We start from the raw sequence: 13,450 nt of genomic DNA on the forward strand, positions 1-13,450 counted from the left end.
AGATGCCAGCACATCTTCCTGATCTGGTTTGTTCCCTCGTTGTGTGACCCCAGTTCCAAGCCTCAGCTCTTCTCACTGGGTCTGACTGCCCATGTCCTAGTAGCATATCACACTGTCTAAATCTCTACCAGTCATCTTACAGAGAGCTTAAGCTCTAGTTGATCTTTCAGCTGTACCAATAACCTGTTCCACTCAGATTTATTTTCTTTAATTTCTTTTTATTCCGGGGGTTCAGGAATTGCTCTGGGACCAGGGTGGGGCTTGAAGCAGCACCTCTTTAATGGCACCATTCCAGTTGCCTCTTGCTTCTGGAGTGCCCCTCTGCCAGACCTCTTCTTTCTTGGAAGGGGAAGCCCCTTAAAGGCATAATTCCCAGTACCACAGGGTGCTCACCTTCCTGGGGCTGACTGATAATGCAAGGAAGGGATGTGGAGTTCCCTACCCTCAGCTGTGGCAAGCAGTGCATGGACCCTGGAAGTTATTTGTGCTACAGAAGCAGAGGCCTTTTTTGAGACTGGGACCCTACTGTAGCAGCATGCCAAATTCAGGGTCTTACCAAATGCCTCATTATACCCCAAAGGTGTGAACAATCCTGAAAGATGCCTTTAGATCATAACAGAACCCTTATCAAGTGAAATGGGGCATGCTGTAATTAATTGTTTTCCCTTAATCAAAAACAATAGGTTTTTTAAACTATATACATCATTTTAAGGCCAGAATTTTTAATTTTCATTCAGGCAGGAATCAACAGTTGTCAAAATGAGAATTACTGGCATTTGCATGTTTGGGGAATCCAGCAGACAAATGGGTTATTTGTCCACAACAGGATATGTTCTCATGTGCTTTGGGCCCAGCTCTCTAGGAGGGGCCTGTGACACATAGTGTTGCAACAAAATGTTGAGCCCTCCCTTTCCATTCCAGTCTTGCTCCCCCACAGTGTCCCCGCTCTGTTTGTGCCCACAGATGCTTATGTTGCTACTTCTGGCATTACCTGGTGAAATGGCTTTCCAGGTATAAGCAGTGTCATCCAACCTGCATGCCTTAGCAAGTGCAGGATGGCACTGAATTTGTCATCTGGCTTTGTATATAATGTATGGGCTAAGTGTACACTGAGAGCTGGCCCAGCATCCCCTGGTCTGAGTTCCCTGCTCCCTGCAGTTTCCCAAGGAGCTGTCCACACTGCAGGTCACCAGCCCAGGGCCTAGAAGATGATTGTTAGCTCTAGTGACTTGCACACTGTCATCACAAGTGTCTATCCTGCTGTCTAGCACCCTTGGGCAGGGAGAGCTGCCCAGGTATCCAGGGGTTAGCGTTCACACTCCCATGTCCCTGCTCTGATTCTGTTTCAGAGAGAGGCTGTGGGTCTAGGTTTTGAGGACAGCTGGAGCCAGCAGGGTTTGGCAGTGTAGCACATCAATGTTAAGGTGCAATAGAAGAGGACATGGACAAGGATATGCCTGCCCTCTCACTCACTGGTGGGGTCCAGTTCAAGTTCTCAACTGTTCAGTCTATCAAAGAGAAACAATTCACTCCAACAGTTTTACATTCTTTATTCTACTATGGTAGTCATAACAGCTGATGCTTGCTTGCCAGTTTAACTCCCTGTGGGATCTGGGATCATCTGATTCATACATGTTGGGGGTTCCAGAGAAGTTCAGACTGTCCAGGGCCAGTCTCCATGGCCATGTTCTGGGAATGGCATTGTCTGTTCACACCACAGGAGCCAGGCCCACCTGGCGGTTGGCTCTGTCGAAGACGGTGTAGTAATGGCGGAGGAAGACGTCACCAAGGATCCAGAGTTGACCAGAGTCCGTGGGGACACTGATACCTTCAAAGTTGCATGTGCAATAGCCTGTTGACTGCATCAGGGAAAATGCACAGGGCAATTATAAGGTGGCAGGTCCACCAAGCCCTTGAGCAGCAGCTCTAGAGGACTCATGTATTGTAATGACTTGGGTTGCTGTGGGATCTCCATAGCTAAACTGCATTAGTTTGGGTGAGGACTTAGATGGGAAGCCTCTCAGGGTCAGGGAGAAGGTGCAGGAAGAGCCACTGGGGAGTTAACACTGACCCAATGCAGCTTGCTGCTTTCAGGTCCCTTGTGATAGCTAAAGAGGCCTTTCTGAGAGAGAGGGTCTTCTCACCAGTGCCTTGCTGCTATGCTAAATCCTGCCATGTTTGTAACTGGGTAGGGGCTTCCCCTGGCTGTTTCTCTATTCCTCTGTGGCCAGGGGTTGTTAAAACTCTTGTTCCACCTCAGTGGGAAGGGCATGCTTTGATCGCAGAGGAAGACAACTACTTCCTTAACCCCAAACACATCTACTTGGGAGCATAAGGGACTGCTATCTCTTCATTTAACTCCCCACTAATCTCCCCTGCCTTGGTGATATCCTGAGGTGACCAACTCTGTGGGCTAATCCCCTTGAATTTCCTACTTTGGGATTCCCTTGACCTTGACTGTTTCTCTTCCTGGATCCCTTAGGGGAAAGGCTTTCTGCACTTCGTGTATTAGGGGCAGACTGTGGGCTGTGTGAAGTTTCTGGAGCCTCATGCTTTAGATGTGCAAGGGGCTGTTAGTAACCTTGGGTATAAATTCTTGCTAAGAGGCCCCATGTCTGATTTCTGGTCAGGACACTCACCTGGGATATGTAGGCACTGGCAGGCAGAGGGAACTCAATGCCATGGATGATGAAGATGACATCAGGCAGGTGGTTGATGTCACGGCAGTTCACTGTATACTGTAGGGAGGAAAGTAACACACATGAAGGAACAGTCACATGGCAGGTACTAAACTCTTCACCGAGGCAGATGGATTGAGGGGACAGAGGAAAGTTGCCTGGGATCAGAAATGGAGTTTAGATAACAGTCTCTCTGTGACTGGGCCAGCTCCACAGACTGAGCCAGGCACATCTGGATCTGAGAGCAAAAGCCCCATTAGCTGAAGGCTCCTGATGCTGGCTCTAGCTTCCAAAGTTAAAGAACCAACTTTGAGAGGTCAGAGAGAGTAGCAGATTATGACCCTCTCTACACGGTCTGGCCCCTAGAGGATGGCAGAGAATCTCTCTGTGTTCACGTGGGTCATAGGAGGGTGGAAACTGTAGGGCTGCCGGTGAGTGACCATGTTTAATCCCATTCTTACTGATTGTAGCCTGTGGATGAACACATAGGGAGCCAATGGCTCAGTCTCACCTGTGTGTAGCAGAGACCTGCCAATACTCACACCTTCTCCCTGCACTAACCTCGCCATAGGAATTCTGGCTGATGCCAATGTGTTTCAGGATGAGGAAGACATCATTTGGTGGCCCAGTCAGCAGAGAGGTGCCAGTGTCAATGATGGCCTGACAGCCAGTAGTACAAGCAACGGCTTCGCCATTTATCATAATTCTGGAAAAGAGAAGATCAGGTGAATGATCCCAAGAAGAGCTCTGATCTCATTCCCTCTCCTTCCTTCTCATTTCTTGAAGGCATGAACCTTCAGAGGCAGCCCTATGGGGAGGGGAGCAATCCTACCATCCCATTGCTCCAACCGCCAAGAACTTTCTACTCCTGTCTCTTCCTAGATTATGTCTTCCTTTGCTACTTGCCCTTGCTCCTTGTCCTAACCCCTGCAAATAAACACCATCACTTCATTGCTTGTGTGAGGGGATCATGCGAGCACGTTAAGCAGAGCTGGGCAGATGGTAGAGGGTTCCTGGTGTGCAAAACCTTGGGAGCTGCTGGGACAACCTCCTTGCTGCTAAGACCCCTGCCCGTGGTTCTCTAGAAGGTGCTATCATGGCTCTCTGCTTCTCATTTTCTCTGGATTCTGTAATTTGAGCCATCCCAGGCATCTTGCCCCCAATTTTCTTGTTTTTTCCAATAACCCCAGGTGGCTCTGTGAAGGGGAAGCACCAAGCAGCGGTAGTTACCTGTCCATGGTGATTTGCCAGTAGGTTTCAGCAGACAGGGGAATCCATTTGAGGCTCCCGGAGTAGTAAGATGAGTCAATGCCACCAAACATCACAAAGCTCCCACTCTCTTTACTAGGAAAGGGGGAGGGAAGGTTATGGAAAAATACCTAAGTAATTAGCTAAAGCAGCTACAGGAGACATGATAATTAGGACTAGGCTATATTGGACTACAGCCAGAATGGAACACTTCTCAGTGGAGCCACGTATACCATCATTTAGCTGTCAGAGATACAGTACTGTGAATAAGCAGCAGCCCCGACTTGGATATCCCCTTGAGCTGTGTCCTTGGCAGGTCTCAAAAGCTAAACAAGGTTATCACAACACTAATATTAATGACACAGTGGGTGTATCTATATGAGAAGCTTTACTGCGCAGTAAATTAATCTAACATGCAAGAAAGCATCAGCATCTACATGTGCGCAGGACTTACTGCACAGTAAATTAGACTAATGTGCTTTTTGCTAGTACCGAGAAATACAGGGTGTCTGTACATGTGCTCCAGGGTAGAGGTGAGGGATGCTTTAATTAGAGTGGTTCTGAGAGCCGCTCTAATTAAAATGCCTGCAGCATCTCATGTATTCAGTGCCCGCACTTCAAAATGGTGATAGAGGCACTTGAACTAAAGTTTGTTCGATGAGCTTTAGTTAAAGCACCTAGACCACCATTTCAAAGTGTGGGGACACTGAATAGATGTGAGGTGTAAACTGCTGGAATATGTTAATTAGCATGCTCCAGCAGGTTTGATTAATCTAAGTAGCACATGTTGGAGCAGACATCTGGCATGTGAATAGGTGCTCACAGGTACTAGATTAATGGCACATTAGCTACAGCACAGTAGCGGACGTATAGATGCTGGCCAGGAGCAATTCACTTCCAGTCAGCCCAGAGATTGGGGGTCTGCTATTGCCTGGCTAAGCCCCCATGCAGGGGAAGCTGTGCCAGCATCCTGATCTCCACATGGCTAGGAGAGCTGTCAGTTCTGCTGCATCCCAGCCACATGGAGATTGGGTCAGGATTTGGCTGGGTAGCTGGACCTGGGGTTTACAGTGGACATTAAGATGAATATGAGTCAGCAGTGTGCCCTTGTTGCCAAAAAGGCATACTGGGCTGCATTACTAGGAGCGTTGCCAGCAGATGGAGGGAAGTAATTATTCCCCTCTATTCTGCACTGGTGAAGCTATATTTGGAGTACTGTGTCCAATTTTGGGCCCCCCACTACAAAAAGGATGTGGACAAGTTGGAGAGAGTCCAGTGGAAGGCAACAAAAATGATTAGGGGGCTGGGGGACATGACTTATGAGGAGAGGGTGAGGGAACTGGGCTTATTTAGTCTGAAAAAAAGAAGACTGAGGTGAGGTTGGTAGCAGCCTTTAACTCAGGGGTGGGCAAAATATAGCCTGCAGGCCGGATGTGGCCCATGAGGCCATTCTATCCAGCCCACAGGGCCCCTAAAAATTTTAGAAAATTAATATTTATTTGCCCCTGGCTGCCTGTCATGCAGTCCTCGATGACTTGCCAAAACTCAGTAAGCGGCCCTCCGCCCCGAAATATTTGCCCACCCCTGCTTTAACTGCTTGAAGGGAGGTTCCAAAGAGGATGGACCTGGACTGTTCTCAGTGCTGGCAGATGAAAGAACAAAGAGCAATGGTCTCAAGTTGTAGCAAGGGAAGTTTAGGTTGGATATTAGGAAAAACTTTCTCACTAGGAGGATGGTGAAGCACTGGAATGGGTTACCTAGAGAAGGGGTGGAATCAACATCCTTGGAGGTTTTTAAGACCCAGAGAGACAAAGCCCTGGCTGGAATGATCAAGTTGGGGATGGTCCTGCTTTGAGCAGGAGGTTGGACTAGATGACCTTCTGAGGTCCCTTCCAACCCTAATTTTCTATGATCCTATGAAAATGGGTTGACATAAAACTGGTTTTCCAACAAATCTTGCCAGCATTATACAGGAAATATACCTCTTATGTAAAAACAAAACCGACCAAACTGAAATGTCCTCTTCAAATACCAAAGGGTTCAGTGCCTTCTTGTAATTTATTTCTCATGCCTAAGGCTTTCTGACTCTGAGTGTGGGCAAGCATTCAACAGGCTGCCTAGAGAAGTGGTAGACCCTCTGTCCCTAGATAGGTTGGACAGGTACTTGATTGGGGACTGGACTAGATGATCTTGTGAGGTCCCTTCCAGCCCTACTTTCCAATGAACCTACATCCCCATTTCTTTTTGTGGGCTGGGCTGCCCGGTCAGACTCCATTTCCCATGATGTAACTGCCCCCCACTCCTTGAATGGAAACAATTGTTCATTGTGTGATGTAGTCCGATGGGGAAGATTTGTCTAATACAGAAGAAACAGACTGTGATGCACCTAACTACAACATAAACAAGTCACCACGACATTACCTGATCAAGATCTATGGGGTTTTGATATTTTGCCAGGAAGCTGATGTATTCCACCTAAAATAGCTCATTTTCCAACCAGTTCTAGTTACTAGATTCATCTTATGTAAAGTCCCCTTACAGTTTTCATTAACGATATTAGTCATTTCTGCTCCCTGAACTTCACTGGCTCAGTAACACGGAATGGCTGTTGCATTCCACCCCAAAGTTGGCTCGATTTTGGGAATTCTGGTATAAGCCATTTGTTCAGTGATTTTTCAGTGTGGGAAACAGGAAAGAAGGTGAATCCCACTGCTGCCAAATGGGCGGTTTCCAGCCATGACTTACGAGGTCAGGTAGACAGAGAAGAGATCCTGGGACACCAGGTGTTTATTCATCATGTTGTCAAAGACAGGGGTTGCTCCTGCGAGAGAGATGCTAGGGAAGGCCAGACCCAAGATTCCATCGAAGGAGAGGAAGTAGAGGGTGAAAAAAGACTCATTCGTGCTCAAGCCAAAGATCTGGTGGGTGATCTGAATGCCTCCAACCTTCAGGGAGAGATGAGGAAATTGAGACATATACTGTGGGAAAAGCCACCCTGGCCCACCAGAGGGACCTATCAGGATGGAGAGATCTCTGCATTGCCTCAGAGGCTGTGTTTCTCTGTATTCTGCTCCCTCCCTCAAGTCAGTGTAGCCCACGAATGGTTTCAGTAAGTGGTCTGGCTCCAAGAGGCCTGACCTTGATCTCCTTTACTGTGGAGTTATTCAGGTGATGTGTGTGGATATCATGGTATAAATGGGATCAGAATGAGACCCTGGTATCTAGAACAGGTTAAATGAATATTACACATATCAAGAATAGTATGAAAGCTCTTTAAACACATTGGATGTAACAGCTGTCTCTGTGTTGGATGCTCCAACCTCATGCTGATAGCAGGGAAAACAGGATCTTCCTGCTCCAGGACAACCCCTTGCCTATAAGGGAAGTTCCCTATAGCTGCTGATGGAGCCTATGACACAATGGGGAGCATCACCAATTCCAGTCAATAAAGGACAGTGGTGTGCATGCACCCTAACCTGTTTGGTAGGATTCAGCACAGGGAATACTTTGCATGGAAGCAGGTATACAGTACAATAAAGCACAGATCTCTCATACTTTCTCTTTCTCTCTCTCACCCTTTCTGCTTCATTCTTTCTCTTCCCTTCCTTTCCCTTTCTCTCTCTCTCTGTAGCTTTTCATGCCCCATATAGGTTATGTTTTGGCTTCCCAGCTCAGTCCCATCTTATTAAGCCTTCATCTTTCCTCTTCCTCATCTCAAAGTCTTAACACTTTCCTTGCCATTTACCTCAATGGTGTCATAAGCCAGGAAGCCAGTCATGAGGCCAATACCATATTGAATGGCGATGCTCTGGTGTGTGGCCTGGTAGGTGGAGGAATCCTGTGGACTGAAGCGGTTGTGGTGGGCTGCAAGGACAGAAAAGTCAGCTGGTCACAGACTAAGCCTTTCTAGAACCACATGATTAGGACAAGAAAGCACTAACTCCTGGCTTGACATCTATGTTTTGTTACCTAAGATAGGCAGCGGTTCTTGCACTAGTGGTTAGTATCTTTGCACCATGTTCTACTGAACAAAAGTGCACAGCCAGCACACAGACTTATACAACAGGTGGCAGGGGCTTCAGAAAGTCATCTCATTCATTCACCTGTCCAAGGCAGGGCTACACCTAGATTGATTCTGAGGGACATGGAAAATATCCAATGGAAGATATTCCACAGCCTTCCCTAGTATCCGATCCCAGTCCTTTACTATTCTTAGAAGGAGAATGTTATTGTCAATAGTTTGTCTAAATCTCTTTGGCTGAAAACTAAACCAAATGTGTCCCTTTCCATCCAGATTATATGTGCCACAAGGAAGACATTTTTCCAGTGAACACAATGACATGGGCATCAAATGTTTGCTTTATTCTAGTCTATGCTGGGACCCAATCCCATCTCTGGCTGATTTATGGGACTTGTTATGTACAGAGCTCAGCTCTAAATGTGACTTTGTGACCAGGCATCCTCACTTACACCCACTTCGGCTCTTCCCAGATGATGACTCATGTACATTGGCTTCCCACCCTGGTTGGGAACTTCTCTCATGTAGGGGCCTTGACTGATCTCAGCTGTAAGTAGTGAAGGATTATTGCTCAGGAAAGCAGGTCCCAGACTGCTTTTCCCCTTCAAAGAAGGCCTTATCTCAGTTTGGGTGTAGTTTCTTGGTCTCCACAGCTGGCTCACATCTAGCTCTATCAGGACTGTCTCTAGCTTCCATATAGGGGGTTGTGATAAGCAATTTGTATGGAGGGCACACATCCATACCACTAACCAAGGGAATATTGGGACATATTACTAGGACCCATTCTTTGCCTCTGATGCCAGCCAGCCGGTGGGAGGGTGGCAGAAGGACACTTCCTTTTTGCTGGTGTCGGAAGGCAATAGAGTTTGCAGGTGACTTACTGCAAGCTAGGCTGGAGCAGTGCACGGAGGGCACCCACAAGTTGGAAGAGCCAGTGTCAAAGAGGACGGTGAATTCCTGGGGTGGGGTGCCGATGGAGATGGTCCCCATGTACTGAAGCTGTCAAAATAAGACAGAAACATATCAAAGAGGAAACCATTGCTATCCAGGAACCAGATTCAGAGTTTTTTTACCAAATGATTTACATCAGCTGAGGGGCTGAGTCAAGGACTCCTTGCTAAAGGCAAAGCCTGAACTAGTGTTTCTCTGGCACTACATTGCCCAGCACTGCTCCTAGTAGCTGCTGGCAGTTCAGCACTGGAAGGTGATCTCTTAAACTTATTTATGCATGTGCTGGTGTGGTCCCACTGGTGTGGCCCATGGCACATGGGCCCCCAGCTATTTTGAAGTTGGACAGCTCTGCTCTGTTTCATACTATCCTAGCCATAGCCGGAGACAAAACGTCTCAACAGAAGGATTGCATACAGGGCTGTGGTAGTGACAAGATGGGCCCGTGGTTGGGGCATGCATGGGAGTAGCAGGACTGATCAGCTCCTGACAGAAGAGTGAGGAAGCTTTGCAGAGCCAAGGAGAGCTAATCAGTTTTAGGTAACAGTTTGAAAGGATAGGGAAATAAGGAGTCAGGAGCTGGGCACCAGCAAGCTTGCCCTCCTCAGGGTTCAGAGTAGCTCATGCTGATGAGCAGGCATCCTGGCTTTCTTTGATTAAAAAAAAAATTCTAAAATTTTCAGATATACCTTTCCCCTGCCCCTGCAAATTCACATTTTTCCATGATTAAAATGAAATGCCACTATATATATATTTCTTATATATTCCATACATAGTGATGTTTCATTTTAGTCATGGAAAAATGTGGATTTTGGGTTTGGTTTTTTTATATCTGAAAATTTGAGATATTTTTTATCAGAATCCCTGCTGATGAGTGAGAATGGGGGTGAATGTATTAGAATTTTTTGCAAGAGGAGAAAATATTCCCTCAAGTGTCTTCTCCCCTACCATGGGGCACTAGCCAAGACTCTCAGGTGCTTTCTGTAGCCAACAAATCCACTGTTCTGCCATACTTACATCCATGTGGTTTGTTATGGGCTCAGTGCCAAACTTGGGGAAGTACTTGGATGCCAGGTTACGAGGATGTTTCTTCAGGAAATCGTCTAACAAGCCTTGTTCCTTAAGGTTTTGCCTCATGGATTTTCTTTTCTTGAGGGGGACCCTAAAGAACAAGGGATTGGAGAGAGACTAATCAATAACAAAAGAGCCATAGACCAACCCAGCATCTAGGAGACACAGTGCAACTCAGCTTTCGCACTGCATCAAAACCTCTTATCATTCCTGGGTGGGAGAAGACCAAATTCTGCTGAAAGTTGGTAAAAGTTATATGCACAAATCCCAATGTCCTCAGATTATGTATAAATCATATTATAAAAGGTTGTCTTTTTCCTTGCTTTCAAAAGTGAACAGAGGAACACAAGAAGCGTGTTTACAGATAGAGAGCTGAGGGACAGAGAAACCCATTGACCTGCCCAAGGACAAGCAAGTGTTCTGGGAAGGAACAGGGATGTTCTTTCTGGTAGAGCAAGAAGCTGAACTTGGATCTTCCATATCCCAGTCTAGTACCTTTACAACAAGAACTTTCCTCTTCATATCTATGTTGTGTCATGCTTGTAGAAGTCATAGGATGCACTGGAACACTGCAAGCAACAACTCAGGCCCACACTTGCAGGACTTGCCTTTCTTATTATGCCATTGTAACATCACAACATCATTATGGTAAAGACACTCTACAACTTATGGGTGGTAGTGCACATTGCATTTTCCCCTCTGGAGAAACATAGGACATAAAAGGGCCTCCTGAGACACCGAGTTCTGTCCCCTGTCATTGGAGGCAACCACACCACATTATTCTTTCCTGAAATGTATGTAGCTTTACTTGCAGAGTTGGAAAACAACAAGCTGGTTTTCTTGCCAGTCGATCCTGTATAGATTAGTTCTTCATCTGTATGCTATCCTAGAGCAAAATAACTCATAGCAACTGCCTACAGTCCTGGATGTTGTAGATTTCCAAAAATTGCTTGAATCATCTGGATAGGGAATCATTGTAGGAACATTTTATATGAAAATATTAAAATTATAGTTATTATATGGCTTTGCAGAATTGGAAAACAATATAGGACCCCATGCATAGTGACTACATAGATACATATTTGGTGTATGGTGATGCAGTCTAGGATGTGCATGCAATCCAGTTGGTCATGCAGCCTACGCAAACCCAGGGTAAAGTGGGTAGGAAGTTTCAGCATGGCCCTGTAGAAAGAAAAGAGATGAAACCCCATGCATGGTAACTATATCAGTAAAGTGTTGTCAGGTTGTAAAACATTCTCAGACAACAGCTTTAGCATGCGGTGTATGTAGATCAGTTTTCATAGTTTACATAGTCCCCAGAACAATCAATCAAATCATTAAAAATGAGTATCAGAATGCACAGTGTGCAGTGAAGACAAAGCAAGTGTTAATAGAATGCTTTGATGGTAAAGTTGGTGTCAGGAAAGGCTTTATCACATCCTTCTTTTTATGTGGAGTTGTTATGGCCTCCGGTATGCAACAGACCATGTGCATAGCTGGTGAGCTTGGAGACTTGGGCTTCGCACATGACATCTGTGTCATAAATAAACCAGCTGCAGATATGTAGTAAATAACAGATGCTCTTGCAAATTCTGGCAACCAAACAGGTCTTATGAATAAATCAAAGATGGAAGTTATGAAAGTTATTTTTTATAGCAATACTTTTATTTGGAAGGTGAAGGCTTTACAATGTTAGCAAACTCCCTCCACCCGAGGAGCATCATTCACAACACTGGAGGTGACATACATGATGTAAACTTCTGACTTGGTGAAGTAAGTGCGGTAGTTAAAAAATGTAGTACAGCATGGAATTCTGATGTGATTAGCAAGGACACCAGCATTAAGCTCTTTAGCTCTAATGTCTTAAACATCCTTCTCAGTGGGGCAGTGTTCTGGAAAGAATAATGAGCTCATCCAGTGCAAATGGAACAGCTTTCCATCCAGGTGTCTGTGTAGAATGGACCGATTGACAAAGTAATGAAGAGGTCCTGGAACAGATATAGCTATCTTCAATACAAGAAATAGGTCAGAACAGGTAGACATATGTGAGACATGGTTTAAAGATACCTGGTTGTAAGTGACCCAAACAAGCATTTCTTGGGTGCCCCCCAGAGCAATGATGTGGGGGAGGGTTATGAGCCAAAGTTAGGGGTGATTAGCATGGTTTGACTTCTTCCTTATGCATGTTATGAGAGTGAGAATCATGATAATGATGCCAGCAGCCTGTACAACAGATGCCAGATATGCCTCTTATCTTTAGCCCTTTCCCAAGGGGTGACTTAAATCTCCTTCCCTTTTCTCCTGATGAAGTTTTTTTTTTATCACAGCTTCTCCTCTTTCCTTGTAGGATTAGGTCCCAGGTTGTTTTTTGTTAATACTGAGGTTCCTCTACTCAAAAGTACTCTTTGCTATGCTGGACACTGGGTGCTGAGCTTTGAGAAATCTAGACAACAAGCTGGCAAGGAGCACAAATCCCCAGCTCACAAGACAGTAAGGTAGCCCCACTGGTAACTCCATGAAGGAAGAGGCCAAAAAAAAAATGCGCACAGTAAAACAGAGGAGGGAATTTATTGGGGAAAAAACATCTAGAAAAAGAAAGAACTAGTATTCAAGAAGAATTTAGAAAACAAACTGGTTCCCTTCCTCCTAGCATAAACACACTTCCCCTAGATCCCACCTCTGTCCCTAGCACTGGCCTGGAGTGAATAGTTTGGTCAAGGTTGTGTGTCTTGAGGTGAGTTGTTCTCAGTGCTGTGGTGCCAGCTTGCTTAAATAAATGTTTCCTTGGTTTTTCATCCTTCTTGGATGGGGCAGAATTGTCTTCTAATTTAGCTGTGCTCACTGATATCTGCAATATCAACTATTGTGCTCACTGATGCCTGCAATCCCCCTGCTTTTGAAGGGAGCGGCTGGATCTTATTGGTCTCCTGGACGCTGCAGTGAAGTAGTCACTGTATTCTTAAAACTAGAGTCACAAGACATGCAGCTGCACCTCTAATTACCATGAGGGAAAAGATGGTGAAGTTTTAGTGCCCAGTAGCTACCCATATGTATATTCTTATCCCAGGATAAGTGCAAGGTTGCCTATGCATGCTTAATGCTCTTTCCCCGAGTGCTATCTATTGGTGAAGGTTCTGGCTGTGTTGATCACTACTGCCATGGAAGTCAGGGAGTATTCCTGTTCACCTGCCTGTTGTGTTGAGACCTCATGCCCATCAGTCTGCTCTTGAGTTTCTCTTGATCTAAATAGGCTCCAGGACTGTGTGTCCATATAACCTCCCTGACTTGCTTTCTGGATGCTGTCTGTCTGTTTGTCTGTTCACTCTTCTTAGAAATGGGATTGCCAGAGCCAGGAATGACTCCCTAGAGCCCTCTGTGGCATAGGTACATCCCTGCCCAGAGTGCCTGCTGGTTGGGCATTCTGGGTTTATAGTTCATCTCTTTCTGAACACGTGATAATGAACACACACAGACACACAGCCTTTGT

General features: G+C 45.8%; 1 protein-coding gene across 1 annotated transcript; it reads right to left on the bottom strand.

The window, feature by feature from the left end:
• Positions 1-1,709: 1,709 nt before the first annotated feature.
• On the bottom strand, positions 1,710-10,103 carry LOC102369217 (pepsin A-like). Its single transcript, XM_014521023.1, is given in 10 exon segments — positions 1,710-1,859; positions 2,640-2,738; positions 3,240-3,384; positions 3,909-4,015; positions 6,157-6,166; positions 6,672-6,871; positions 7,672-7,790; positions 8,826-8,943; positions 9,910-10,058; positions 10,061-10,103. Coding segments are annotated over 10 exon segments (1,140 nt in total).
• Positions 10,104-13,450: the final 3,347 nt, after the last annotated feature.

Source organism: Alligator sinensis, unplaced genomic scaffold (assembly GCF_000455745.1).
Source record: "Alligator sinensis unplaced genomic scaffold, ASM45574v1 scaffold437_1, whole genome shotgun sequence".
NCBI classification, from domain to species: Eukaryota; Metazoa; Chordata; order Crocodylia; family Alligatoridae; genus Alligator; species Alligator sinensis.